The sequence below is a fragment of the Phoenix dactylifera genome, chromosome 12 (assembly GCF_009389715.1).
Source record: "Phoenix dactylifera cultivar Barhee BC4 chromosome 12, palm_55x_up_171113_PBpolish2nd_filt_p, whole genome shotgun sequence".
Classification (NCBI taxonomy): Eukaryota; Viridiplantae; Streptophyta; class Magnoliopsida; order Arecales; family Arecaceae; genus Phoenix; species Phoenix dactylifera.
The window spans coordinates 14,563,907-14,591,619 of record NC_052403.1 but is presented as its reverse complement, the minus strand read 5'-3'; the positions used below and the strand labels follow the sequence as shown (position 1 = coordinate 14,591,619).

Here is a 27,713-nt window from a genome sequence, read left to right as displayed (position 1 = left end):
AAATATCGACAAGACAAATTTCTGTTTTTTTATTGGATGTCTTCGAATAGACGACAAGAAGAGTTTCAAGCCGTAAATGGTGCATAATAAAAGTTGTGATTTGCAATAAAAGCCCTTAAATGTATTGACTCATAGCTATCCATTTCCAGCCAGCCCCGATAGAATCCATTAAACAAATAAAAATGAAACTAAAACCAACGTAAGCCAAGTATTTAAGCTCCCTACATACCACAAGTATAGTAATAATTCCCCCATTAAAAGTCCCTTTTTCCTCCCAAAACACTCCATCCCGCGATTGAAGGGTTTGCTCGCGCCCCCCCACCCCCCTTCTCCTCCCATTCCCGGTCTCTTCTCTTTTCCTTCCCCGTTTTTCCAAACCCTCTTGATAGAAGCCTTCGATCCCTTCCCCGCTCGTCTCAATCTTTCTTTTGCTTCCCCTTCTTCGCTTCTCGAGGGCGTTTTCTTGCCGCTGGTTGATCCGATCCTCAATTTGATCTCTGGGAGCGGGGAGATTGGAGGCACTGGAGGAGGAATTCTAGGATTTTGTTTAGGTTTCTTGGTTCATTCCTGGAGTTTTAGGGCATTCCTTGGGCAATCCGGAATCCGGTTTCCGGCGCTTGGAACCCTAGATCTGAGGTTTAGGGAATCGAGGAAGCAATTGGGATCTGTTTCATTTGGGCCTGTCAAGATGTTCTGGCGCATGACCGGATTGTCCACGGCCTCTCCCGTAAGTTTGAAAGCCCTTCATGCGTTTTCTTTTAATTTAGTTTCCTACCCCTGGGGATTGGATATGAGGGTGTAATTGGGGAATCCGCGGGAAAGTTTAGGGTTTTCCTGTATTTACGAACGCTCCGAGTTTAGAGAGTAAGTATTTGGATTGGGTTTATGTTATTCTGTGTGATTATTATTGATTTAGAGTTGCAGCCTGGATTTTTTTTTTTGTGTTTTGAAGGCAGCCATATTTCCTTTAGTGTCGAAAACATTAATAAATCTTTTTTTTTTTTGGGTGAATCAGCGGATCATACAATGAACTGAATTAGCTGTTTTAAATGTTATTGTGAAGCTTAGGAGGAGTCGCCTTTTCTTTCTTTCACTTTGAACAATTTGAATTCTAGAAAGCAGGGCAATTGAAAGAAGAAAAGCTGTCATGGATGGAGTCCTATAGTTCCCTATTTGAGGCAAGAGTTAATAGAATGACCAGGCAGTTTATTTAGAATGCTTGTATTTCTGCCTGTGAAAATATGCTGCCGCACATTGCTGCATGGGTGATTTGTCTTCTTATCTAGGTTCTTGCATAATGCTCTCTTGACAGCATGGTCTTTGTCTATTGCTGAATAGATGTAATACATTTGGCTTTGATATACTCTGGGAATCCATATCATTGCTTGCAATCTTTTATTCCTTCAATGTATGTATTTGTTGCCTTTTGTTCCCCATTGGGTTCCCATTGGAAGTCATGGTCATGATGGCAATAGTGATAAATGATCCAATGAACACAACATTGTCCACTCTTCTGTTGCGGTGAATGAATGGATTTCAATGTAACTAATTCAATGGTTGCTTGTGGTTTTTATTGGTGTGGTACCAGCACTATTCATCGTAGTCTTGATGTTATTCTACTTTCTTCTTCATTAAACAGTATTTATATTTTTCATCTCTTGGTTGTCCCATTGAAATGATTATATTGCATTTTTGTATTGCAGAAAATAGAAACTTAACTCTGTGTTAATTTTGGAAACAGCTGCACATAGACTTCAAACTGCCAACCTTTTGAAAGAATTAATGGTTCTGAGAGTAGAACTTATAGTTGCTTTCATTTTTGGGCGTCCTTCTTTGAGAATACCATCAAACTACTGTCTATATACGTTCAATCATATGCGAATGCATCATTTTTTAACGGTTCATATACAATTCTCACATGGACTTTGTATCTACAAGTATTAAAGCATGTGAGAACTGACTGAGTGACCCTCACCATATATTAAAGTTATCTTTCAAGCCTGAAGGTTGGGTTGGTTGGTTAAGTTTGTAATTTGGAATTATTCTTATGGATGTCAGCCACATCAAGATTTAGGCTTAACATCTTATTGTTTATGGCTGTCTGTTGTGTGGAGCCTTCTGTTCCATGATAAGGTCTCATTTTGTTGGGAAGTGTGATGAGTTTGTGTTGTTTTAACTTTCACTATTTCTTTGAGTTTGATATCCACAATTATAACCCATATGCTTTTCACATCTATATAGTTTGTTGTTTTATCATCTTTACCATGTATATTTATCAGGAGGTATGCCTTTTTTCAAGATCCTATGTTAAAACCTTTATGCTATCTTTCAAAGTATGTTCTTTCAGATCATCTATTAATGCAAGGATTTTTATCTATTCTGGTGTCATCATGAAATTTTTTTACTGTTTTTATTGTTGTAGGTGATATTATTTTCAACAATCTATTAGTAATGCAACTGTGCTGTTTTTTTTTTGATCCATTTTTGTTTTTATTACTCAGGTGGATACTATTTTAGACAAGGAAAGCTTTACTTTGGAAGAGCTTCTTGATGAGGATGAAATAATTCAAGAATGCAAAGCTCTGAATACCCGTCTTATTAATTTGTAATGAGCTTTTCCTTTCTGACTTTACCTTCTGATAGTTTGTTTCTTCATTTGCTTCCAGTTTTTAGGTGAGGCCTTATTAATATCTAGGTATATTAGATGTTTATCTTTGATATTCTGCTTGCTTCTTTTTCATTCTTTTTGCCATATGAACTGATAATGTATTTTTAACATTGAAAAGAGAACTTATCCATGTATCCTATGAAAGAATGATCAAGCAACAGATTTAGTAATGTTACATCTGCTCAATTATGAGCACCACCAAAATACTGGATACAATAGAAACTACTGGACTATAAGGGAGGACTGTTTTTGAATGTGATCCATTCAAGGTGAATGAATGTGTGTGAAAACACCAGCTCAAAGAAAGAAATAAACAATTCAAGAACTAAATGTTTGTCAAAGATCAAACTTTCCTTGACTCAAGAACTTGAGATGGAAGAATCCAACAAATTGTGAAGCATTTAGAATGCCTTATTTGATATGGAGATTGTGTATGCTCATCTTGAAACCCTTTGCTGGGACAACAATACTAAGTGTTTCTTTAAAAATGCAAAACAAAAGGCAAACTTCATCTATAGCATGGGAAGATCTATATGTACCAGACGTCTTTCAGAGGTAAAATTGAAAGCCAAAAACCAGCCGGTATATGTTTAAGCTTGATAAGAATACTTATACTCTCCTTGTAACTGTTCAACATCTTTTCTTTTCCTCCACATAGTTCATGGATGTCTACTTAAGATAATCTTTTAGTCTTATCTCCTATTCGTCAAGCAAGGGGCAATGGCACCCATCTCCGAGGTAGCATTAGTCATGAATCCTGAAATGTTGAGAATACTGGAAAAGGGTCCTATGGTATGCAAACATTATTACAGGAATGACAATATTGGAACTATAAAAAAGGTTCATGCGTGGCAGTTGAATTTACAAAGATGTCTGATATACCTAATTGGGATGTTTGGGAAATGTAAAGTACAATAAACTTGCTTCACAATTATTCTTAGCTTATATGTATGTATATATAATAGTCGTATAATATAAAAATATCGTATAGATATTGAGAATTAGTAAAATTTAAAAAGTTTAGTAAGCATGGCAGTATCATTTCTTTTGACAAGAACATCTTTTCTTTTTTTGCAGTTTTTTAAGTTTCTAGCCTTATATCACTGATTATTGTTCCATAGTTTTTAGAAAATATAGACATTTATGCATACACACATATTGGTTAGTTATGGCCCTTTAAGGGGAATTTGTTATATGTTATTTTCAGGTATGATGTTTGAAATTCTTTTTCATCTCCCTTGTAGAAGAGGCTGGGTTTCATCTCATCATCTTTCTTGATGATTTACTTGATCAAAGATCTACCCTCCTTTTCTTCTCTTTCAGTCTGATCTAAAATTGGATTTGTAATTGTAAGGTTTTAATCTTTGTGTCTATTTTACCTTAATTGGTACTGGAAGTGAAGATCATCGAGTTAAGAATTAGAAGTAGAATGCAACCAAATGCTTTGACAATATGATGATCAATTGGAATACCTTGTTTGCACTTTTGCTGACTCGAGAAATGGATTGATTCTCTATTGGTGTTGTTCAATGTATTTACGGCCTTTACAACGGTGAAGGGTGTGCCATGATGATAAACAATTAAAGTTGATAAAGTTGTATATTATTTATCCAAATTTATGAGGGTTGAAGTTCTGACATGCCTGAGCATTCTAAATTTTAAGTTATATCAGTTAAACTTCTGCTGCAACAACTTGTTGCTTGGGGTTTATTATAAATAATATAGATCATTGAGTAATCCTCCATTAAGAATTTGCAAGGGCATACCCTAATGTGACATGACTTTGATGTGAAATTGATGCTCAAGTTCCCCAACATGCTTAGTCATAACTTTAAAGATGCCATGTTAACCTCCAACTTGCTTAGTCACAACTTTAAGGATGCCATGTTAATCTCATCAGGTCTTAAATCCAACATGAAAATGTGAAGTTAGAATTGATGTGTCCTTGCAAAAATATCCATGCAGTGGGAGTGATTTTTTTTTTTTCATTCTAGAGTTATGTATAGCTAATAATAGTACTTTCATTATTTATCTAAATAATATTTTTTTTGAGTTTTCTTTTGTGAATGTGTCTAAATTTAGCAAAAAAATATTGGTAAATTTTCTTTTTCTTTCTTGTTAATTAAAAATCTATGTAGTTCTGAACAGAAATTAGACAATATGAATTATCTATCTTAAATTGGAAAACCAATTGCTTTTCCATTTGAGCAGTGCGAAGCAAATAACCAATTGGTTTTCCATTTGAGCTGTGTGGAGCTTACTAGGTTCCTCAAGGCTTCCTACTAATTGCTCTTATAAAAGATTTGAAGATGGAATCATGAAAAGAATATCTCCAAAGATCACCACTTATTCCTTTTTCATATTTGATCCTAGTTCTTATTAAAATCTTATAGAAAAATCTAAATCTAATACCCTGGCCAATATTAGATCACCCTACCTACTTTCTTAGCCAAAACTTGTTACCTCTGCCACCCCTTTTAGCTTTGGAGCCCCAACAAAACCATTGAGTCTAAGTTGGCTATACATTTCTGCAATACAACACTATATGACCAAGCAATACATATGACTTGATTTGCAAATCGCAGAATTTTATTTTATTTGAGATATGTTTCTTGGTCATAGCAGTGGAGAAGTTCACCTTAATGGTTGCCCAAATACCTGTATATTCCAAAGAGGAAGAAGGCTGTAAACTGTTTGCTTCTGGCATGTGAGGATTCTAGAAGGATATAAATTTATTTTGGGATGGCATGGATAATTAACCTGTGTTGAGTTATTCATGTAGATATTTGGTTCAGGAACAGGTAACTGAGTAGGAACAATCCTGTTCGGTGTGCTTTAGTATTTGTATGAAGCAATCAGTTTCTTGCTGAAATTTGCAAGTCAGATCTGAAATACCTCAATCTTTACAGTTAGAGCTTCATTCTTAAGGAAAATAGGATTTAGGAAGGGTTATCTAGGCTTTAGGAAGCCTGTGTTATACAAAAGATTCATGTTTAAAGGTGGAAGAAAAGGTGGATACTGGTCTATGCTGGTATTTGTTGCAGCAAAGAAAATATTAGTTTGAGGTTTAAATATAGAGGAATCATATACGTTACAGAGGTGATGTTTGTATTTGGTGATTTTAGGATTGATGATCCAAGAGGATGCATTGACTTGCACCATCAAGGTAGACCAAGAAATATTTTAGTTTCAAAATAATCGATGTATATTAATTAGAGAGGGTCGACCCTCTATTAAAAAAAACAGGGAGAGCCAGTTACCCACTTATAGCTTCCCAAGGAGCTCCTACATTTAAAAGAAAGTAAAATTTCTGCTTTGGTCATTTAACGTCACCAAATAACTAATGGGACCTCACCTCTGTCTCTATTCCTTTGTCTTCTCCCTTCTTGTTCATCTTCTCCTTGTCTTTCATATGATATGTCTTCACCTTTTTCTGATTTTCATCAATCTGACTTATGTTTTTTTAATTTGTTTTCACCATACCTTTTTTTTTAAAAGGAATGGTAAGGCAGTCTAGTCCTTTATACTAATTATCTTTTCCTAATTAAAATAATCTTTATAATTCAGCATGATCCATGGGTCAATCAACATTTTTGGTTGCTTAAATGAAGAAAAGAACATATAATCTGGAGAAAATATCGAAATTCAGATAATTTTCATTTTTAATGATGTTTAGACAACAACATTGAAAATCCAATATTTATCAAATATGTGAAATAGTTATACAATACATTATAAAATTTTGATGAACTAAGGATTGAAACTAGGTAGCTCTAGACTCTTGGTGGAAGGCTTAATGAGATCTTCCTACCTGACATCCCAAATGAACCTTTTTTTTAAAATATTTTACCATGACTGGCAGGCAGTATCTGAGATGATAAATACATTATTAAATGAGATTGACATAAGTTTGCAATTAGTAAACTATTGTTTGGTAGTTGAATTAACTGTTAATTTTTTTCCTATTTAATTTATCCTTTTAACACACTTTCAAATAGCTTGTGGAGCTTTTAGTATGCTAAATTCAAGAAAAAAATATGGAAAATGAAATTATTGAATGTTAGAAATGTTCTAGGAGATATAGTACACCCTAGGGCCCCCTTCTGAAATGGAAAAAAGATGGATAAAAGGAGAAGAATAAGAGAACAAAGGATGATAGGGACTTATGGTCAGGACACTTGAGACTTTGTATGTGTTGAAAGAATAAAATTCTTGCCATTTGCGGAAGTGGGAACTATATTTTTGTAAGCATCTGATTTAGGTCACTCTCTTTGGCAGATGCTACCAAAATTTGAGAAAATGGATAAAAATTTTAAGTGGGGCAGGCTTAAGAATTTTTAAGGTAGAGTTAATAAAATAGTCCTTGACTCTGTCACCAAGTTCAAATTTTTAATGAATTTTTATGTTAATTGGAAGATGAATAAGCAAAGCTATGCGAATGATATACATATATACATACATATATGTATATATATCTGCATATATATATATATATATGTGTGTGTGTGTATGTATATATTTATGTGTTTTTGTATGTATATAGAAACACACATATCTATTATGAATATTTCAAGAAATTTGTGACCATTAAATCGATATGTCCACTTTTCAATTGAATATAGTTTGCTGTACTTTTACTTATCCTTTGATCATTTTTGCATGTGTAGTTTGCGAGATAGGACTCAAGTGGAGCAATTGCTTCACTATATTGTAGAGGAAGCTCCTGAGGATGCTGAAAAGAAACAGGCTTTCAAGTAAATTACAATAAATTGGCACATGAATTTGCTGTAGTGTCACCTTTCTATGTGTTATTTATTTATTTTTGACTTTTGTTTCATGGTGTTGTATAGGTTTCCTTTTATTGCATGTGAGATATTTACTTGCGAGGTTGACATTATATTGAGAACCTTGGTAGAGGATGAGGAGGTAAGTTCATCTATCATATACTCTCCAGTTTCTGTGTGTGTATATATGCATATATATGCATATATTCATACACACACACACAGATACACACACACACACACACATAGATACACACACACACACACACACACACACATATGCATGCATACATACGTACATACATACGTACATATATATATATATATGTATAGATATATGTATATATGTATATGTATGTATAGATATATGTATAGATGTATATGTATAGATATATGTATATATGTATATGTATAGATATATGTATATATGTATATGTATAGATATATGTATATATGTATTTGTATAGATATATGTATATATACGTAGACACGTACGTATACGTAGACACGTATACGTACATATATACATACATATATATATATGTGTGTGTATATACACATATACTTATGTATATACACACATATATATACGTATGCACATATGCACATGCACATACATATGCACACACGCACATACATATGAACACATGCACATGCATATGCACACAGGCACATATATATGCATATGCATATATACATATGTATAAATGCATACACTAGAGTCTACAGTACCGAAACTGGCATTCATGCTGGTAGGCCGACAGTACGGTATGGTGCGGTACCATGCCGTCCCATCTTGGTAAAACTAGAGGGGGAGAGGGGGAAGGGGAGAGAGGAAAAGAGAGAGTGAGAGAGGGAGAGGGAGGGGGGAGAGAGAGAGTGATGTCGGGAGAGGGAAAGAGAGGCTGCTCGAAAGCTCTCCTCTCCTCTTTCGGTCGTCCGTAAGCCCCACAAGACGGAGCCCTGTTTCAAATGAAACAAAGGCTCAGAGAGGGAGGGGGAGAGAGAGGGAGATAGGGGCTCCACCCAGCGGCCCTTGCGGACAAGCAAAGGAGGAGAGGAGGGCTTCCGAGTCCCTTCTCTCTCCCTCTTCCGGCATCTTGTTCTCTTTCTCTTCCTCTCCCTCCCTCTCTCCCCCCTCTCTCTTTTCCTCTCTTTTTTGCTCCCTTTCCCTCTTCCTCGATTTCATTGCTAGAACTGTCCTGGTCCGTCGCCGGTACAGCTCGGTACATCCTGAACTGGGCGGTTCAAGGTGGTTTTGCCTTCCTTGATATGTACATATATTCCTCATACCTATATTTTTCTTTGTTAAAAAATCAGTCCTGCACAGTTTCAGTTTGTGTTAAGCATGGTTGGTTTTTCTTTTTAATTTACTTATGTTGCCTCTGTGTTTTTTGTTGTTTTGCAGCTGATGAATTTGTTGTTCTCTTTCCTGAAACCGGATCACCCGCATAGTACATTATTGGCTGGTTACTTCAGTAAGGTATTCTTCTATCTTATTTGTTGTATGTTATGGATTAAGTACATTAAGGAAGGAAATAAAATTTTGAAAATATAAGAGATCTTACACTGTTCTAAAGTTTCCTATAATCTCTATGCAAACTTTTCTTTCACACCTGCCAGGTTGTCATATGTCTGATGCTGCGGAAGACAGCTCCTCTTATCAGTTATGTTCAGGTGATTCATCCAAAAAAAGGACTTCTTCAATTTGTTTATTTAAATTGTTTTGTATTTGAATTCTCTTTATGAATAACTAAGGTTTTTTTTTGGTCACGAGACCTGTGAATAAAAATGTTTAACCAGATTTTATCACAGCCAAAACCTGAAAATAAATGAATGCAAGGAAACATTATAAAACTCACGAGAACAATGTCAAACTGCATTTATCATTTTTCTGTAATATGGGCCTCTGTCACCTTGCAGCTGAAACCATCTCCAATCGCCTAAAGCAAACTATCCATATGAAAACCAAACATGTGCGTGCACTTAGTTGTCTAGCACTATTATCAAAAAAAAAGTTGTGTAGCACTCAATCATGGAGTTGCTGTCTTTCTTCCTGTTATCTTTCTTGATTCAGTATGCTGGTGTATGTTGTAAAGAATCAGTTCGCCTTTGGCATAAAGGCCTCTGTGGGGCATGTCTTACTGTCAACATAAGTCTTTTTTTTTCTTTTTAATCAATCAGTACCTTCTTATGGGAACTTGCTTGGGATGTTTCCACTCGTGAATTGAGAACAAGATGGTGTATACAGATGAAAAGGTTCATACTGACAAATATGATTCTATGTGCTGTCTTATCCTGGTGATGATGTGTGAAAAATGGCTTCAATCAAGCAATTAAATAGGTGCGTTACTTTGTTTGCTGGCAAATTTATAAACATGGTGATCATACTGATGATGGTTGTGTGCAATCCAGTCGACTCACATAAAGTACGATGCTCATCTTGGGATTTTAATGGCCGCGTAATTGAGCAGAAATGGTGCTTATGAAGACTATCATTTGACAATCCACTTAGAATTTCAGTCATTAGTCAAAAATTATGTCCAGAGAAAACAGATAAGCTCAAGGATCTTGTTGTCCAGCACATTCTTTGATATGCAAAGCAGTATAGCATGGGCATGATTTGAATAATTTGAACTCTTCGATTTTCTTGCTTCAATCAATCTGTTGTTGCTTTTTGTTTACCTTCTTTAGCTAAGTCTCTCTGCTCATATTTGGGGATCTCTTGCTGAAAGGGACATTTAAAGATATCATTTTCTGCAGTAATGGTACTTTTTCATGGATCAGAATCTGGGAGACTCTGGTACTTGTTGAATGGTATGAAAAACTTGGCAAAGAGCTCAATTTTGAGTAAAAACATTGGTTAATGGGAAGTACTATTAGTTAGTATTATACAAAATCAAGAAACTGTCCCTTACCTCTTTTATATATGAGGCATAAGAACAAGAAAAGGAACTTTGCAATAATTTCGTTGGGATGCTGGAGGTAATTCATGAGAAGAGAGATCTCCTGAGAATCTTTAGTTCGAGACATGATCTATGTGCCAATAGATAAACTCATACTATTGTCAAGATGAACAGGAATTTGAGTGGTTGTGACAATATTCAGTATTTTTTTAGTTTATTCATAGAAACTCACATAAGTTTTTCTCATATTTGTTTCAGTTTTAGTAAATTTACAGCTAGCACAACTTGCTATATAAAGACCTCGAGACCCTCAACTATAGGATGATATGGCATCTCTTGTACCAGGAATTAGGGTGTGCAAAGTATCTTGATCATATATATTAGAGGTTTGCTAGTTAAGCACCCATGAAATGCCTTAAACTCATGGAAAGTTGCATGCCTTTAAATTTCCTCGCACTTATTTCCATGAAAGAAAAAAAAGATGCTCCTTTAGCAACTACTTCCTCATGACTTATAGTTGTATCCAATGGATTCTTATTGTATAGGAGTGATACAAGGCTAGAAGTCTGGATGATTGTTCATAAAGCTTAAGATTATGTGGATCAGGGGCAACTCGTATCTGTTATGAAGAGAATTGAGTCTTAGGTTGAGGCGGATATGGTTAAATCCTGCATTGCTTTTATTTTTTCGACTTCATACTCATTATGGTATTTATAAAGGATTTTTTTAGTGAGCATCTCTTCTAACTTTTCTTTTTTACCTAAATTAGGAGGTTATTAGTGTAGAAGAGGTTCTGTCAAAGAGCTTTCAAAGATTTCCTTTCATGGTTTCTTGAATGGCCAAGGTGTGGAAAACCCTACTGCCATTTGTGCTAGTGCTGTTTCATGATGTTCATTTGAACAATTGAAGGAACTGTGAATCTGACTGGGTTGTTATGAGTGGGTGAATGGGGTTAAGAGAAACATGTTTTTTTCTGTCCTTTTGGAATCAATATTGGTAAATGTTTTGATGGAGTACTTGATTTTCTGTTGTGATGTAGGAGCTTCTGTGAAAGTATTATGGGCATCTCCTGGTTTTTTGATGATGTAGGAAGTTAGATTAAGGACTTACTGATTGAAAAATCAAATAGTAGATTCATTGGCAAGGTGCAATAGAAACTTCTATCTATATATGGAGGTACCTTTCATTACTCAATTTTTTTTTCCAACTATATAATATTCAATGTTCTTTTGGTCCTTGTTTGTGTATAGATTTGACATTGTTCCCATCAACAGAAAACTAAGGGGAAGACTAGAGGGAAATGCTGGATATAGCCTAGTTATATGAAACCAGCTCTAGGTTTAAGTGAGGCTGGTCTTATAATACACTTGGTAATATTTCTCACTTTGGGCACGAGTTGTTTTGACTTGAGGGGAGGATAGATAGAGCTCTTTGGAAACATGTAGCCGAGCTAAGTTGTACAAGGAAAGGAGAACCTAGAGGGTGGACATGTTTCTTTGGTTTTGAAGTTTGCTTTTGACTATTGGATCTCTTCCAAATTATGGTGAAAGGTGGCTATGGCTGTCTGGGATAAGACTTACCAGTTTTGGAGAGTCTTTATACCATGAACCTTTCCTCATGGAGGTACCCTTTTTTTTCGGTGCATATGGAGGTACCTTCTTAAAGTTACGCTGTTAAAGTTGTTCTCATCTCACTAGTCAGTTGCTTTGGTTGGTAAGTACCTTGATTTCAGAGGGCTGGACTGACCATGCGGAATCTGGGATATACATATAGGACATTTGCTCGATTGTTTTATTTGGAGTCATCCATATTAAATTGAGCTTGGTTAGCAATTTCTTGGTGCAAATTTATATGGAGTTCTTTCCCCTGTTAGTTAAGATTCTTTAGGACATGAAAAATTGTGGGTTTTGTCCATAATCTTTGTGATGTTAAGTTTGAGAAGCAACGGACATCTAGTTCTTCTAGGTTCATGAGTTCAAACTATATGAAACTTATCAACACATTCTGTTACCACTAATTGTGCTTTTATTATTACCTTCCACATGCATAACCTGGCTTGCTTTCAGATGTGGGAAAATAAAGGGTAATCTAGAATAGGAATTGCTGTTGATGTATGGCCTAATTCTTTTTCTTGGCTTCAGTAGTTTTAGAAATATATAATTCACTGATGGACTTTCATTAGTCTAAACAAAATTTATTTGTTATTTATTTTTCAGTAGAAAAAGTTTATAGGAAATGGGCTACATGGTGTGGGTAGCCCTTGTCCAAATACTTGTAACCTCTCAAACACTTGGTGAAGGCGGCATTTGTGCCCAAGTATCTTTGTGCAACCACTAAGAGGCTTTACCAGATTGACTAATGGGTGATGTTTATGGTTTTTTCTGAGGTTTCAACTGTTGTTCTATGCCTGCTAGCATGCATCATGGTAGGCCAATATTGGCACCGGCATGGCATCTATTAATTCTTTTTAAAGATAGTTTTAACTAAAAGGGGGTATTGAGTCCTTTTATATTCTTTATTTCAGTGCAGAATAGTCATGCCTGTACGGCATGGCACAGCATGTGCCATGCTAGTCGCTATGCCATGCTAGTCGGTGGCTGGCATGCCCGCCGGCACTAGGATTAAAATCATAGGTTCTTTCTGTCTTTCACCTTGTTTAGCTCTTGTTTTTCAGCCCTTATTTTTTGACTTTTGGTTCTACTTCTATGTTCTTTTTTATTTTAACCGAACCTCATTATATTCTTGATATAGCAGTAGAAATTAAAGACATGAAAATATAGGGAGCAAGTGTACCCTTGCCTTGTTAAATACAAGGCATTGTCTTGCCCAAGGTTCGCCGTTTCGGTACCAGACTCCATACAGGTAGGCATCTTATTATAGTGTTGGTATGCGGTATGGTATGAGACGGTAAGGCGTACCGAGTGTTGGCACGGTACGAGACTGCGTACCGGTTCGGTACTGGTATGATACGGTACATCTGATATGGCACGGTACTGACCGGTACGGCAAACCTAACTCTTACCTTTTTTGATATTATGATTTCACTTTGTTGCTTCTGTTCCAAGTTTTTGGCTACATGAGGTAGAGTAATAAGTTCTTACTTGTAATCTTATGACTGTAAGATTAGGTGGAACTAAGCCCACAATGTAGTTAAATAGGAAGTCCAAGACTAATGAAATAAATTGGGTCTAAAAGGGAGGGAGGGAGCAATGTTCTTTCTTGCTTGCTCTGCATAATAATTTTAAAAGGGGCCTTCTGTAGATTGCTGTTTCATGTATTGAAACCAGTGGATATCTTGGTGCAGTACTTACCATCGTGTGATGGGGAATGCAATATTACAAAATGTTAATCTCTTCATTGTTTGTAGTGTTAGAATCTCCACTAGGAAATTATGAGAAATACCTATCGACATTGGTGACAGCCTTGCATTGGGGCAAAGCAAACAGCAGAAGTTGTATGGCTGCCCCTTATCCTGCATTTTTTCTTTATTTGTATTTTTGTAAGTTTTACTCTCTTATCTGCATTAAGACTTACTATTTTGAAAAATTTTGTACAGTTTTGCGATAATTATTTTTGTTAATATATCTCATAAATATGCATTGCATTGTAATGACATTTTGTCCTGATGATTATCTAGGGCCATCAGGAGATAATCTGCCAACTTGTTGATCTCATTGGCATCACGTCTATCATGGAGGTCAGCCATGCAGAAGTTGTGAATATCTATTTAACCGACTGCGTCACATCTAATTAATATACAAATCTTTAGCCATTCTCATTATGCTCCAACCATTTCTTAGTTTTTTATACAAATAATCAAGAGTTCAATTCTTCTATTGATTTTTTGAGCAGGTACTGATTCGGTTGATTGGCGCCGATGAAAATATGTATTCCAACTATGTGGATACAATGCGATGGCTAGAAGATACTGATGTTCTTGAGATGATAGTGGATAAGTTTGGCTCATCGGTAGGTGTTTTGGTGGCATGATTTTGTATATTCGGTCTTGTGTTGTATATTGTTTTGGTGGTGTCAATCTATAAACACCCCCCCCACACCCCCACAAAAAAAAAGAAAAAAAAAAGAAAAAAAAAGAAAAAAGGAAAAATGACACAGTTGTAGACAAGAAAATAGAGACTAAATGCTCATTGGTCAAACATTTAAAGCTGTATTATGTTAGTATATCTACTAGAGCAGACACATGAACAAACTGTCAAATTTTTTTGAGATAAAGAAACCAGGTTTTAGAATTTGATGGTAGTCATTAAAATTTATCATGCATGATCTATACAAATGCCGGAAAGTAGTTTATTTTTTCAAGAATCCATAGCCCAGAATGTTAAAATTCTACATGGAGACAACAATGTTCTTCAGTGGATTTTTTTTTTTTGTAGTTTTAGTGATTTATGGTTAGATTTCATGTCTTAATAAGGGAGGAATATGTCAGATTTTTTATCTTTTAGAATGTGAATTCTTCAAGTCAGGCAAATGGATGAATAATAAGAGACATGATTTTTTTTTTAAATTAATTTTTTGAGTGAGCATGCTAGTTATCGTAGGTGGGAATTGGAAGAGCAGTTTCGCCATTTAGACATCAGATTCCTTCAAAGAGTTAATTTACATACAGTGACTTAAGGACCTGTGGATTTTCACTAGTTGTCCTCGCATGTTTACTTCTAGCTGCATGTGTCATCAGAATATGCTTGGCAAATAGAACACTTTATAGCATTGGTTATAGGTTCTTAATACTGCTCATGCCAGACACTTTTATACAATTAATTATTTATATGCGGGTTTTGTTCTTTGATGGGAGCCATAAATCATGTATTATTCTTCTCCTTTTCCTTTATTAATCTTTTTTGTCATATAATAATTCACTGTTTAACTATGATAATTGCATGCGATAACAATAACTACAAGCCTTTTCCCATCAACATGCGTTTAGCTTTGTCATACAACTCTAAAGGAAGTCTTCAAGGAGGAAATGAACAAGATTGTATAGTTGGCTGTGATTCTGGTGTCTATCGTCTCATATGTTATGCCACCAATCCTTGTTTAAGTTAGCGATCCTATCACAGGAGGGGAAAAGAAAAGGAGAGTTAAAATCTTACATGTTACCGTAACTTTATTCTAGGTTTTTCAGTATAAGGGGTTTGACACCTCTCACGTTGTTGCTGGATCATTGTCAAGCATTGCTAAAGTTTAAGAGAAATTCATACGTCTCATTCTAAAATTGAGCTTTCCTTTAACTAGCGGATACTTTCTTATGTACAAGTTTTAGAGTATCTGTTGGCTTGCATATTTGGGCATAGGTGTTCTTATGTTGCCATTGAACATGACTTTATATTTCTTAGACATTGTAATTGAAGTATGTCTGTTGAAGTCATAAAGCTATGCATAATTTTGATGTTTTATATTCAGTTTTATTTAACTTTTTGCATTAAGTGAAACAAAACTTATTTTCTTGATTGCTATAAATTTCTATACCAATCACCTCATTTGTTTGTATTTTATCTTGCCTTACTGGAACAGGACTCTGCTGAAGTGCATGCCAATGCATCAGAGATCCTTTGTGCCATAACTCGATATGCCCCACCAGGTCTTGCTGCTAAGATTTGCAGTCCAAGGTGACTTTTTCTTAGGATTTCTAGTTGTCTAATGTTAGTTTTTCATAAATCATCATATTGATGAGTTTGAACCTATTATTTTTTATATTTAACCCTTAATTACTTTTACCGATGACAACACTTTGATGTTAAAATGCAGTTTCGTGGGAAGATTATTTCGTCATGCACTGGAAGATTCGAGACCTAAATCTGTGCTGGTGCACTCATTGTCTGTATGTATATCTTTGTTAGATCCTAAAAGACTACTATCATCTTCCTATCAATCATTTCGGAGCCAGCTGAGTCATGGTACAATGGTTGCTGCTAGTCCTGAGACAGTTGATGGCATGCTGGAGAGCTTAGGTAGGTGGCTGCTTCCATTGGTGGAATGCCGTAATTTGAAATTATAGACATTTATTTAGGAGCATTCTAGTTTTATTATCACAAAACAGTAACAGTTTCTGTTTGAAGTTACAGAATCTCAAGATGCTCGAGTTTAATTGTTGTGATAACAACTGTTAATTATTGTCCAAATTTTTTGTGGCCAGTTTAAGTTTCCCATTTAGACATCGAATATTTCGGACTTTGTGGCTCATTTCATCCGTTTTTAATAGTTATGTAGGTTTCATGTTTATTTCCTCGCAACCTTCATGTTGTTCTCTTTGATCCTTTAATCCATTTTAATGTGGTACAACTGTATGGGGTCATGAAATCAGACCGTATTGCAGTTTTGCTATTGTACAATTTAGGGCGATGTCCGATTATTCGGCTAATTGGTTTGAGAGTAGTTGACACAATTTAGTGCAATTCAATCTGATAAACTATCCAGTATGTGATCTGACTATTTCATTGAGAGTTGCTTTTACAACAGATAAGTTGAAAATACATACTGTCTTCAAGAATGCATGTAATCAAGAAATTATTTAGTGTGTCCTCAATTTAGAAATTGTGTTGGTGATGAGTTCACATTATTGGACTGCAATAAATTCTCATCCATCAAGCCAACCCAAGTAGATGGTTTTAATGCTTGCTGGTTAAGGTTTATGCCATCTAAAATGTGGTTTAGGAAGACCAATGTCGAGTGAAATTAACAAACTTGTGGATCAGATCAATATTTATATGCTAGTCCTGCTTCATAGAATGTACTTAATTCAGTCCACCACCTTGCTTAAATTACTAAACTCAATGGCTTCAAGTCAGACCTTAACAAGCCTTTCTGAACCCTAGAATGATTACATTTAATAGTTCTATGTATATTTGTTAAGAACTTTATTATTTTGAATACATTTTGTGATTTACTTTAAGGTGTTGGTTTTGGATTTGAATTGATGTGAATCTGATACTGATAAATGACTTGCCTGGTTTATTACCTATCGTCTATCACAGCTTCATAATATTATTTTTGTATCAACTGGGTCCAACTGTTATCACTTTATTCTTTAGGCTGAGTTGGCTGGATAACATTTTTTTTTTTTAAGTCAAGACACTGCATTATGGTTGTGGGCTGTGCTTCCTGTTGGTAAACCTTAAGTTTTTGGCATGGTATTATTTTCTTCATTCAAATTTTCTTTCCAAGGAATTTTTTTCCTTTTTTGTGCTTTCCATGCTTTTACATTTACAGTAGAGCACCAAAACATCAATTTCATTAGAGTCCTGCTGTATAATATTACGAACACATGTTTTACATGTATTTGTGTCTTTATTTTGAATATGTTCTGTGTTGTTGCTCCATCCAATAATAGTGATCTTTTCTTATGATCATGGTGGACATTGTTAATTTCCTCCCACTTGAAAATATGTGAAACTATTGAACATGACACCATATACTTATTAATTTTCTTGTTACTTTTTGAGCCTCATGTAATTGGAAACTTGTTTGAAACTTAACATTAAAATATGCATAGACATCGTAATCGATAATCTAGTTAAAAATTCATGCTGCATATTCCTACACATTATTTCTTCCTGCATCATTATCTCCAATTAGAAATTTGCATTCTGACAGCTATATTTATATCACAATTTCAGGGCTCTGTCAAATACCAACTTTGATTGTTAGCTATATCATTAGTCCTACTGTTATTACCCTTTTAGGTGCCATTATAACCTAATATGGCAATTTCCCACAGTCAGCCATAATTACTGATGATATTTATCAGCCTTCAGTATCTTCTTTTCTAAAGTTTATAGTGTATTAAACACGATTGTTCATCATATTGCAGGTGATTTGCTGAAGTTGTTGGATGTTTCTTCTTCTGAAAGCATATTGCCTACCACATATGGGAACCTACAGCCTCCCCTTGGAAAGCATCGTTTGAAGGTCTCAACTAGTCAAAAAGTCTTGGACTGATTTTCTTGTCTTTCTTATATATGGTGTTGGATAATGTGTTTTAACTTTGCAATCCTTTCTAATAGTGCAGTTTAGACACAGGCATGTGTATCCAACATGGATACAAGATACTGTTCATTTCTAAAATGAACTTGTTAGTTAAATAAATTTGAAAAGCTTAAATTATAGTTGTCTGTGTGAAATTAGCCACTCGACCGTGATATTTAATTAATCTCTTTTTACACATACATTTTCATTCCTAACGATGGAAAAATAGACCTAGGAAAAGCAACAGCAGCATACTCTTAGATACCTTGTGATATCAGCCTCTGCAAGTCTGTATATGGTGGATTACTTATGTTTTAGTCAGAAGTATGGATTACTATCTTAGGGTAGTTACTGCTATCAGTCAATAGTTGAAAGTATTTTAATGAAAACAGAAAACTGTTCGATAATTTTTTCCATCTAGAAAGCCTAACTGGCATTTCAGAATTTATAATGATAGACTATTGCATAGAATTTCTATGATATTATAACTCAAAATGGTTTTTTTATTTTTCAGATTGTGGAGTTCATCTCTGTTTTATTGACAATTGGTAGTGACTCTGCTGAAAAGGAACTGATCCGGCTAGGAGCCATAAAATGTGTTATAGATTTGTTTTTTGGGTAAGTTGTGTTGTTGAGAATACAAATTATCATGTTGAAATCTATGAAGCTCAGTGTTGACAAGTCATGATGAATTTAGGTACCCTTACAACAATTTTTTGCATCACCATGTGGAGAACATTGTAGTATCATGCTTAGAGAGCAAGAATACTCCACTAATTGAACATCTTCTCCACGACTGTGACATTGTTGGTAAAATCCTAGCAGCAGAAAAACAGCCTACATTGTCAATGGATTTGAGCAAGGTAACCATTTACTGCTAAGATGATTAGCTTTCTCTGTCATGTTTCAGCAACCCCAACCCTTTCGCTAATGTGTTTCCACAAATATACAATGTATATATGCTGAAAAACTTTGGTAAAACCATGTATGGTGGAATATTTCTTTGCAGCCAACAGTATCTGCACAGGGAAAATCACCTCCCAGGATAGGAAGTGTGGGCCACATGACACGCATAGCTAACAAGCTTTGTCAGTTCGGGAATGACAACAGCTTAATCCAGACATGCTTGCAGGTTGATCATTCTTACCTACTTGTCCTTGACAAATATTAAGTTATTATATCTTGCATGATAATTGATTAATTGTTAATTTTGCAAGTAATGTTGGCAAAATTGATGGACTGACATGTGAATTGGAAGTTTTAATTGTTATGGAGCAGTTTTGTTTCTTCAACAAACAGGCATTCCTGTCTTTCTTATGCTTTCTAATTCACATTTTCACTCTCTGTTTGATAGATTTTACATATTTAAAATGGTGATGGCATAGAAGTATTCTCTGTGAAACACTTTAAATTATTTTCAGGATATCTGAAGCACCTGTTATTTTCAATCAAATAATGTGATGATAGTCTATAGAGACTCTTGATACTGACTCTGCTCTTTCTAGTAACTCCATTATATGAATGTCATATTTCTTGTGCTCTCCTTCATTCATTTGCATTGTATTCTAAAGATTGTTATAGCATTCATAGAGACCAACACTAGTTTCTCTTAGCCTTTTACATGTTGTTGAAAAGATTTAATCTAACTAGCAGTGATTTGTTTACAGGAAAACAGTGAATGGGTTGAATGGCATACAAGTGTCTTGCCCAAAAGAAATGTGGTGGAAAATGTCTATCAGTGGGCTTGTGGGTAGGTCTCTTCATTTTTCTTCCTTTACTCGTACTTATTAATATCTCCTTTTATTTCCAGTGATTTTCCCACCTTTTCATCTTAGACCTTCATCTTAATGAATTTGAGATTATTAACAAAAAATTAAGAGAGAAACCAAGGAAACATAACCTCCTTGAGTGTCTTGAGGAAAGAAAACTTCAGAATATATGAAATTTGTATCACTTCGGAAGCAGTTTTGTGGCATTTTGAGGATGTATCATAGTCTTTTCTTTGCATGGGATTATAGATTGACTACATTATTTCTTTGTTTGATTATATACAATCTGCTATTAACCTTTGATTACATTGGGCTGATTGTTTCAAATTTGCAAATTATATCAAATCTAACCTACCATTGGATTTTTAGGCGGCCCTTGTTCTTGTAATTTGTGCTTTACAAATGAAGCACATTCCCATGCATAATTTAATCTTCTCTTCTCTTTAGTCTGCATTGTCTACAAGCATCCTGGATGGTGGTTGCATTTGTTTAAACCATATAATTGATCAGGTAAATATTCTGATTGGTTTCTCCCTTGTTTCTCAAGCTTAAACCATATAGCCAACTAGAGCTGGTCTTCTTCCTAGTTATAGGTCTCCAAGTGTTATGGCATTCTCTGCTTTGGTTGTCATTTTCTTTTGTGCTAAGAATATTTCACCACCTTTTAGAGGGTTTGGATGTTAGATTCAAACTCATGGAACAGGGTTCTTAAAACTTGATGTTGTATACACATGGTTTGATTTTTCAACTGAAATAAATCCATTTTGGTCGAGAGCGATCCAAATTTGGTTTTAGTTAGTTTTGGTGGTTTCAGCCGAAATTGATTGGTAGTTTTGTTCGAAACTAGGGTCGGCACCAGGCTGGGCTGGATTGGGCTTCCTTGCAGCCTGAGCCCTGCTTGAAAAGTTTTTTGGGGCCTCAAACTGGGCATAGGCTCAAAAAAACTTTTCCCAACTCTGACCCAAACCTGGCCCAAGCTCTAGCTGGAGCCTAGCTAGAAGCACAATTTGGCTATCTCAGATCTTAGCCTAATGTATAGAGAAGGCAAAAAATGAGAGAGAGAGAGAGAGAGAGAGAGTGTGTGTGTGTGTGAGAAGAGAGGAGAGATTGAGAAATTGGGAGAGAGGAGATTGAGAGAGAGGAAAGAGAGAATGGAGGGCATTGAGGAGGGAGAGGGGAGATAGATCTAGAGAGGAGGGAGAATTTGGGAGGGAGAGGGAGATTAGAGAGAGGAGAGATCAAGAGAGCAAGTGAGATTGTGAGAGTTCGAGAAAGAGACGCCAGAAAGGGAGAAAGAAGAGGGGACAGAGAAGAGAGAGATCAAGAAAGAGTGGATGCTGGGGCATGGGATGGAGAGAGGAGACGGATATGGGGTGAGGGGGGCTCCTTCGGTTGGGCCTAGTGGTGGGCTGTGGTTGGGCCTAGTATCAGGCTCAAGCTTTGTGCTGAGTTTAGATTGGGCCAAGAATAGACCCAAACCCTGCCCAAGGTTTTCTCGCGCTTGGATTCCAAGCCCAAGCTTGACAAAGCCAGCTTGGTCGTAGCCTATTTATAGCCCTAGTTGAAACTGATCAAACTATCATTTTTTATCTTTTTAAATAGGTATATTTGTTCAATATTTCTAATGTTATCTAAAACTTGTTAATATTATTACTATCACATTTATCTAAGGTTCTAATGATCTAATTTTTATTATTTTTGTCTAAGCTTTGTTATTATAATGGGCAAGATTCATTCTTGATGTTTGTTTTTACTTACTAGAATGTGTGCTCCTTTCATTCTTTTCCTCTCTAAATGAGTTTTCCTTTCTCTTCTTTTAGAATAAAATGATAGATCAATGAAATAGTGAAATAAAATGGGATTTTATTCGGATGGAACTTTTCTTGCTTAAATAGATTGTTGAAATGGATTATAATTAAATATGCTCAAATATTTTTTCTCTTGATTATATGAGTTATTAAAATAAAATAAAGCGAAATATGCTTAGGGAAAAGTTAATATGGACAAATTACAAATAAAATAGAAAAGTGTAGAAAAATTATAAAAATGAGAAAACATGTAGATGATTGTAAAAATTAGTGAAAAGTATAACATATTTAATGCATTAAGCTTTAAAATAGTGTGAAACTACTCAAACTATGATCCTAAATGAACTCAACACTATGGTAAAACTATATTTTTTTATATTTATACCTTTTGTCGATAATTATTTAAGCAAACTTCTTTTATGGCTATTCTTGTTAGGTCTTTTTGTATGTAGTGCATGGTTGCCTATATCATGTTCTATATCTTTAAAAACTACAAAAATGTGCAATAGAATTTAAAAGATACTTGTATTCATAAGCTGTAAACCAATTGATTCTATAAACAATTTACACTTGAATAAGCTGATTTTTATTTTAGTTGATTTGTTCCTATGCTTGCACCATATGACTTGAACAAAGTTCAGGCTTACCAGTGTATGATACATAAGATTTTATAAATTAGCACTGATGTCAAGAAATTAAGTTTATGAAATAGCAAATTGTATATTTGGAATGCAACAAATGTGCAGTACAAGATTCTTTTAACAGTTCCAAGGCCAAAGCAATACATATGTGCATGCATAAATATAGATGTGATAGACATGCACACACGTATGAATGTGTGGCTTACCCGCACCTTCTCCTATTTCCTTCAGCAAGAGCTAGGCTGGCTCCTTTCATTAGTGTAGTTTTCCATCCATCAATCTGTTTCTTGTCTTCTTTTTCAAAAGGCAGAGCTAGCAGATTAAACTTAGCCTATTGGCAGCAGAATCAATAGGGGAGAGCAAGTGCCCATTTGCTATCTCAGCAAAACCAATTCAAGTCCTATTCAATGGGGATGTATGTCTAGCTTAAAATTCTCCAAGCTGAAAGTATGCATCAGAAAACATAACTTCCTTGAACCATGCTTGTTTGGATGAGCGTTAGAAAGGCATTCAAGTGCTAATTGAAGGTATGCTGACCTCTAGGCATAAATCATGCATTTAGATATCTGCCTTGGTGGCATGATTTTCCTGTATGCTTGGTGCTCTCTGTTCTGCTTACTAGTTTGGCTTGTTTTACTATAGGTTATTGTGTCAACTGCTACATCAACGCCCCTGTATATAAATTCTATTTTGATACTTTGTGAAGCTAGCGTTGCTCTTTTCATCATTTGTTGCAGGCGTCCGACATCACTACAGGACCGAGGTAGGGATAGTGATGATGAAGACTTCCGAGATAGGGACTATGATGTGGCAGCATTGGCAAGTAACTTAAGTCAGGCATTTAGATATGGGATCTACAGTAATGATGATATTGAAGAGGTAAACACCTGGATGCTTTGACAAATGACTTTCACTCTCCTGCACTCTGTCTGCCGTTATTTTTCATATTGAAATCAATTGAATTTAAATTGGTAACTATGTGAATCATCAGAGGCAGTGCTTTTGCTTAGATTTTGTGTCCCTAAATTTTGCTTGAACTAGTGTTATGCTTCAAGAGTCAGTAAAGATTTTTTTGTCAACAGTCGCCTTTTAAACATTAATTTGACATGGGATGGGATTAGTGTGAAATCTTGATCCTTTGCACTGGAAACTGAAAGTTAACAGTAACTTAAGGGAATGCTAATCATCATTGCTTGCTTCTTAGAACAATGGTCAAGGGACTTAACTTTTGGCAGTTGGAGCATACAAATGATAGCTTCTTTTTTCTGATCTGCTGCAAAAGCATCAGTGACAGATTCTCCTATGAAACTTCTAAAATAATTCTGTTTCCTTGAAAGATATTATTTTAGGGTATTGTCCTTTTTTTGATTTAGAAAATCTTTTATGTAAGTGGCTCGGAAAAGCTACCTTGTCATAACTTTGGTAGTTCTTACCTGTAATTTTAGCCCTTTTGCATTATTTCACTTTGTAAATTAAGGTCAGGTTCATTCTTTTATGCTTGCATTTAGTGAATGCATTGGATGTGATGTTTGAAATTCAAAATGGCAATCAGTATGAGCCTAAAATAGAACTTGTTCTAGTATGCAGTATGTAATGTCAACATGGTATTGCAGGTCTTCCTAGTGACCTAGTAGATGCTCTTTTTCTTGTCTGGCAATTTTGTTCATGAGGACCGAATTTTTTCCAAATAGTAAATGAGGTTGAAAATCAAGGTTTCTTGCATACTTTGTACTCACAACTACTCCTTAGCTATTCCTGAATTGTGCAAATACATTTGTTATATAAATCTTCCATTATTTCTTGTGAGGCTTTGCTAATTTTTTCCGTGGATTTTATTTGTTAGAAAATATTTACTTGATGTGCTGTTGATATTACCCATTTAGTTGTTTTTTTAGATTCTTTTGGAAAGATTATGTACTTGAACACATATTCTTGAGGCATGCACACTGTAAGGGTTGTTGTTTGGGGGGGGGGGGGGGGGGGGTTATGGATGATCTTTACACCTCTCTTGATTTGCGCATGTAGAATTTCTACGACATAGGTGTCCCCATTTAACAGTTTCCTGTGAAGTTGATTCTTTTGCCTATTAAAATAAGGCACTTGTTCTTTTTAATTTTTTAGGTACCTTATATGCTTGGTACTATTGAAGTTTGCAAATCCAGTTGGTATTTTCTTGGAGTTGGATACTGATTCTGTTGCTACAATCTTTATATTGGCTCCTTTTAGAATCTGTCTCCCTGTTATCATCCTGAATTAAGTCTAAAGTTTTTTCAGACACCAATTTAAGTCTAGTCAAATCATTCATTTATGTTCAATTCATTGGCTGAACTATTTTTGTATTTTGTTGTTCGTACCCAAAAAAATAATTAGTGTCATGGTTAATGGATGCAGGCGCAAGGCTCACTTGAACGAGATGATGAGGTATGGTCAAGGCTGTTATTCCCTTGCATTTTGCTTTGTGATTTGCTGTTGAAAGTTCATCCAGTAATCGATTTGGTCAAATGACGTGTCTTGGTTACGACTTTTGGGTTGTCTGATATAGAACGTTGACAAAAATTTTATTTTTATGAATGAATTATTCTATTGGTTTTCTAATTGCATGAGCATTTCAGTCTTGTTGTGTATTATCTATGCCAGCTTGTTAGACAACACAAAAGACTTGCCAATAAGATTTAACTTTGCATCTGCATCTTCCATTAAATGTTTCTTTTTGTATTGTAGAGAAAATAACTAAGATACTGACAAATGATGTTCGCAGGATGTTTATTTTGATGATGAATCTGCAGAGGTGGTTATTTCATCTCTTCGTCTAGGGGATGATCAGGATAGGTAATTCCTTCTCTAATGTGTGACTTTGATATAATTATACAGCTGATCACCAGGCTGACCAAAACAATGTCTGGCACCAGTTCACTCTTCACAAACTCAAACTGGTTTGCTTTTGAAGACGACAAAGCCGTTCATGATCGTTCAACTGGTTCCCTTGCTTCACCATCCCCTAATTCAGATGAGACAGCATCCAATATAGATGAGGCTGATGAGGTTGTTGTTGCTGAAATTAATGATCTGATTGACAACAAAACATCTTTACAAGTGTCTGAGTTAAGTGCCACTCCAGGGGAACCTGAAAGCGTGGTTTTGGCAAATGGTCCTGTCAAGGAGTCCAAAGAAGACTCTGGACAGTCGAGCATAAATGAAGGTGAGAAGCCACCGGGGTGGGTTGAATGGAGAGAGACTTCCGAGTCAGGTGACCTGCCTGATATCAATCGAACTTCAGGTGGTCTAAATGGTGGACTTGAACAAGGTGAAGACGAACATTCGGTTAATGAGGTAACCTCAGATGTAGGCAAATGTTTGTCATCATCAGGGGATGCAGAAATAGAAAGGCATGGTGATGATGCAGATGGATCACCTGGGTCAACTTGTGTGGTTGCTAAAAATTCGCCAGAATCTGGGAATGGTGATCTATGTGCCAATTCATCTGAATCATCTAAACCTGTAAATGGTGATATTAGTTCAGAGTTATCGACCAGGGAAGATGCAGTTGAGGATGCAGAACATGAAAAAATGGCTGTTGAGAATGCGGCGAACTGAAATTTAGCTGGGCATCTGCCATCCGCTATTCAGCTTGAGATCTTGACCAATGTGGCATTCGATGGCCTTGTCGGAGGATGATGGCCTAAAGGTTGCTCGCTGTAACACTAGAGCCTTGTACATCTTTGGAGAGGGCTTGTTGTATAAGGGCTGATATACTAATTTGGCATTCATCATTACTAACACTGTACAAAATGACAGCCCTCTCTAACCTCGGAAAGTATTAGCAAGATCTCCTGAAGCTTCCTCTATATTTTAATTTCTTTCCAATTTTTGAAATTGATTGGTGCCAATCACGTTGGCAGACGTTGGCAGACGTTGGCAGGTAGTTTATGTCTTATTTTGCTGTTTCTGTAGTCTCTGCTTCAAATGTGATGCATAAATGGTTAATTGCCTGTTCAGTTATTGATATAGACAGTGACTCTTGATTTCTCTAAGGTAGGCATTTGTTATTGTTTCCTTTTCCTCAAGTTCGGACAAAACAATTTTGGTTTCTGGTGTTAGTATTATATTCATTATTTTGCATTTGAATTATTTTGTCTGTTAAAAACCGTTTAGTTCCTGTTACTCCGCACGGTGCCCGATTGCATTGCACTTTAAAGGGTTTAAATTCTAGAATTGCTGCTGGTCGTATTGCGGGCCCAACTACGTTTTGGAAGATAATAATTTATTTTGTGGCTTGTTATTTTAATTTTGTACAGTTTAAGAGGATATCTGGTTACTTTTGTACTTTATTACAACATTGGTACACCCTGTTTTCTTTTTCTTTTTAATCCGGATTTGTAGATGAACCCTCAGGTTTAAGTCCAAATGGAGTAGTGGGGCAAGAGGTCCTGATTGATGTTTCGCTTGTTATTTTTGATGGAATTTTGTTTCTGTTTGGAGAGTGGCAAAATAATAGACGCAAACACCCCTTTGTATCGTTATCAACTCTCGCCTTTCCAAATTAAAATGACCCACCTTGTTCCGTCTTTTCAGCAATTTATTTTGGTTCGGTTAAGCTGGCCTGTTTCGATGTGGCCCAACATGGAGAAACATGTTTTGAAGATAATAACGGGCTCCATAAAATGCGGTGATTATTTGTTTTGGTATGGTTTGATGTTAAGCTTGCAAAGTCTGAGCTACATCTATCCCTAGCCGTTCTGTGGAATTCTAACGGCATCTTTTCAACGATCTTTTTACTCCCTGCACAAAATGGTAACATTGTCGGCATGGAGGCCAACTGCCAGTGTCCGGTATGGTTTCAACCTGAATCCAAACAAAACGTTAAAAAGAGTTCCAGGTTCCCTGGAGGTCAACCAGTATGGGTGGTTGACAAAGTTTGTGGAGCAGGCGGCACTAAAGGTATGGACAGCCTGTGGCTGCTGACCTCTCTCAACCTGGCGGTGGACAATCTCTCTTAAACGCCTCTAGGTTGTTTAATGATTAGCGAGGCTTATCAACATAAATTACGATTTGAACATAACTTGAGAGGTAAATTAGAACTACAGCTGATCCAGTGCTGCTGCGAAAGATGTAGCTATTTCTATCTTCGCAGTTCCTCAAACACTGTATTGCAGC

The 27,713-nt window shown here is 35.7% G+C and overlaps 1 protein-coding gene across 1 annotated transcript; it reads left to right on the top strand.

The window, feature by feature from the left end:
• The first annotated feature begins 242 nt into the window (after positions 1-242).
• Positions 243-26,678, top strand: LOC103697090 (serine/threonine-protein phosphatase 6 regulatory subunit 3-like). The gene is made up of 19 exons (XM_026801122.2): positions 243-727; positions 2,502-2,605; positions 7,336-7,422; positions 7,519-7,594; positions 8,861-8,935; positions 9,076-9,129; positions 13,996-14,055; positions 14,211-14,327; positions 15,891-15,985; positions 16,125-16,327; positions 18,187-18,284; positions 18,856-18,959; positions 19,039-19,204; positions 19,351-19,473; positions 20,009-20,091; positions 23,297-23,438; positions 24,951-24,980; positions 25,318-25,388; positions 25,469-26,678. Exons 1-19 carry the CDS (start codon positions 689-691, stop codon positions 26,151-26,153), a joined length of 2,412 nt encoding a protein of 803 aa, XP_026656923.2. The 5' UTR covers positions 243-688; the 3' UTR covers positions 26,154-26,678.
• The last annotated feature ends 1,035 nt before the right edge of the window (positions 26,679-27,713 follow it).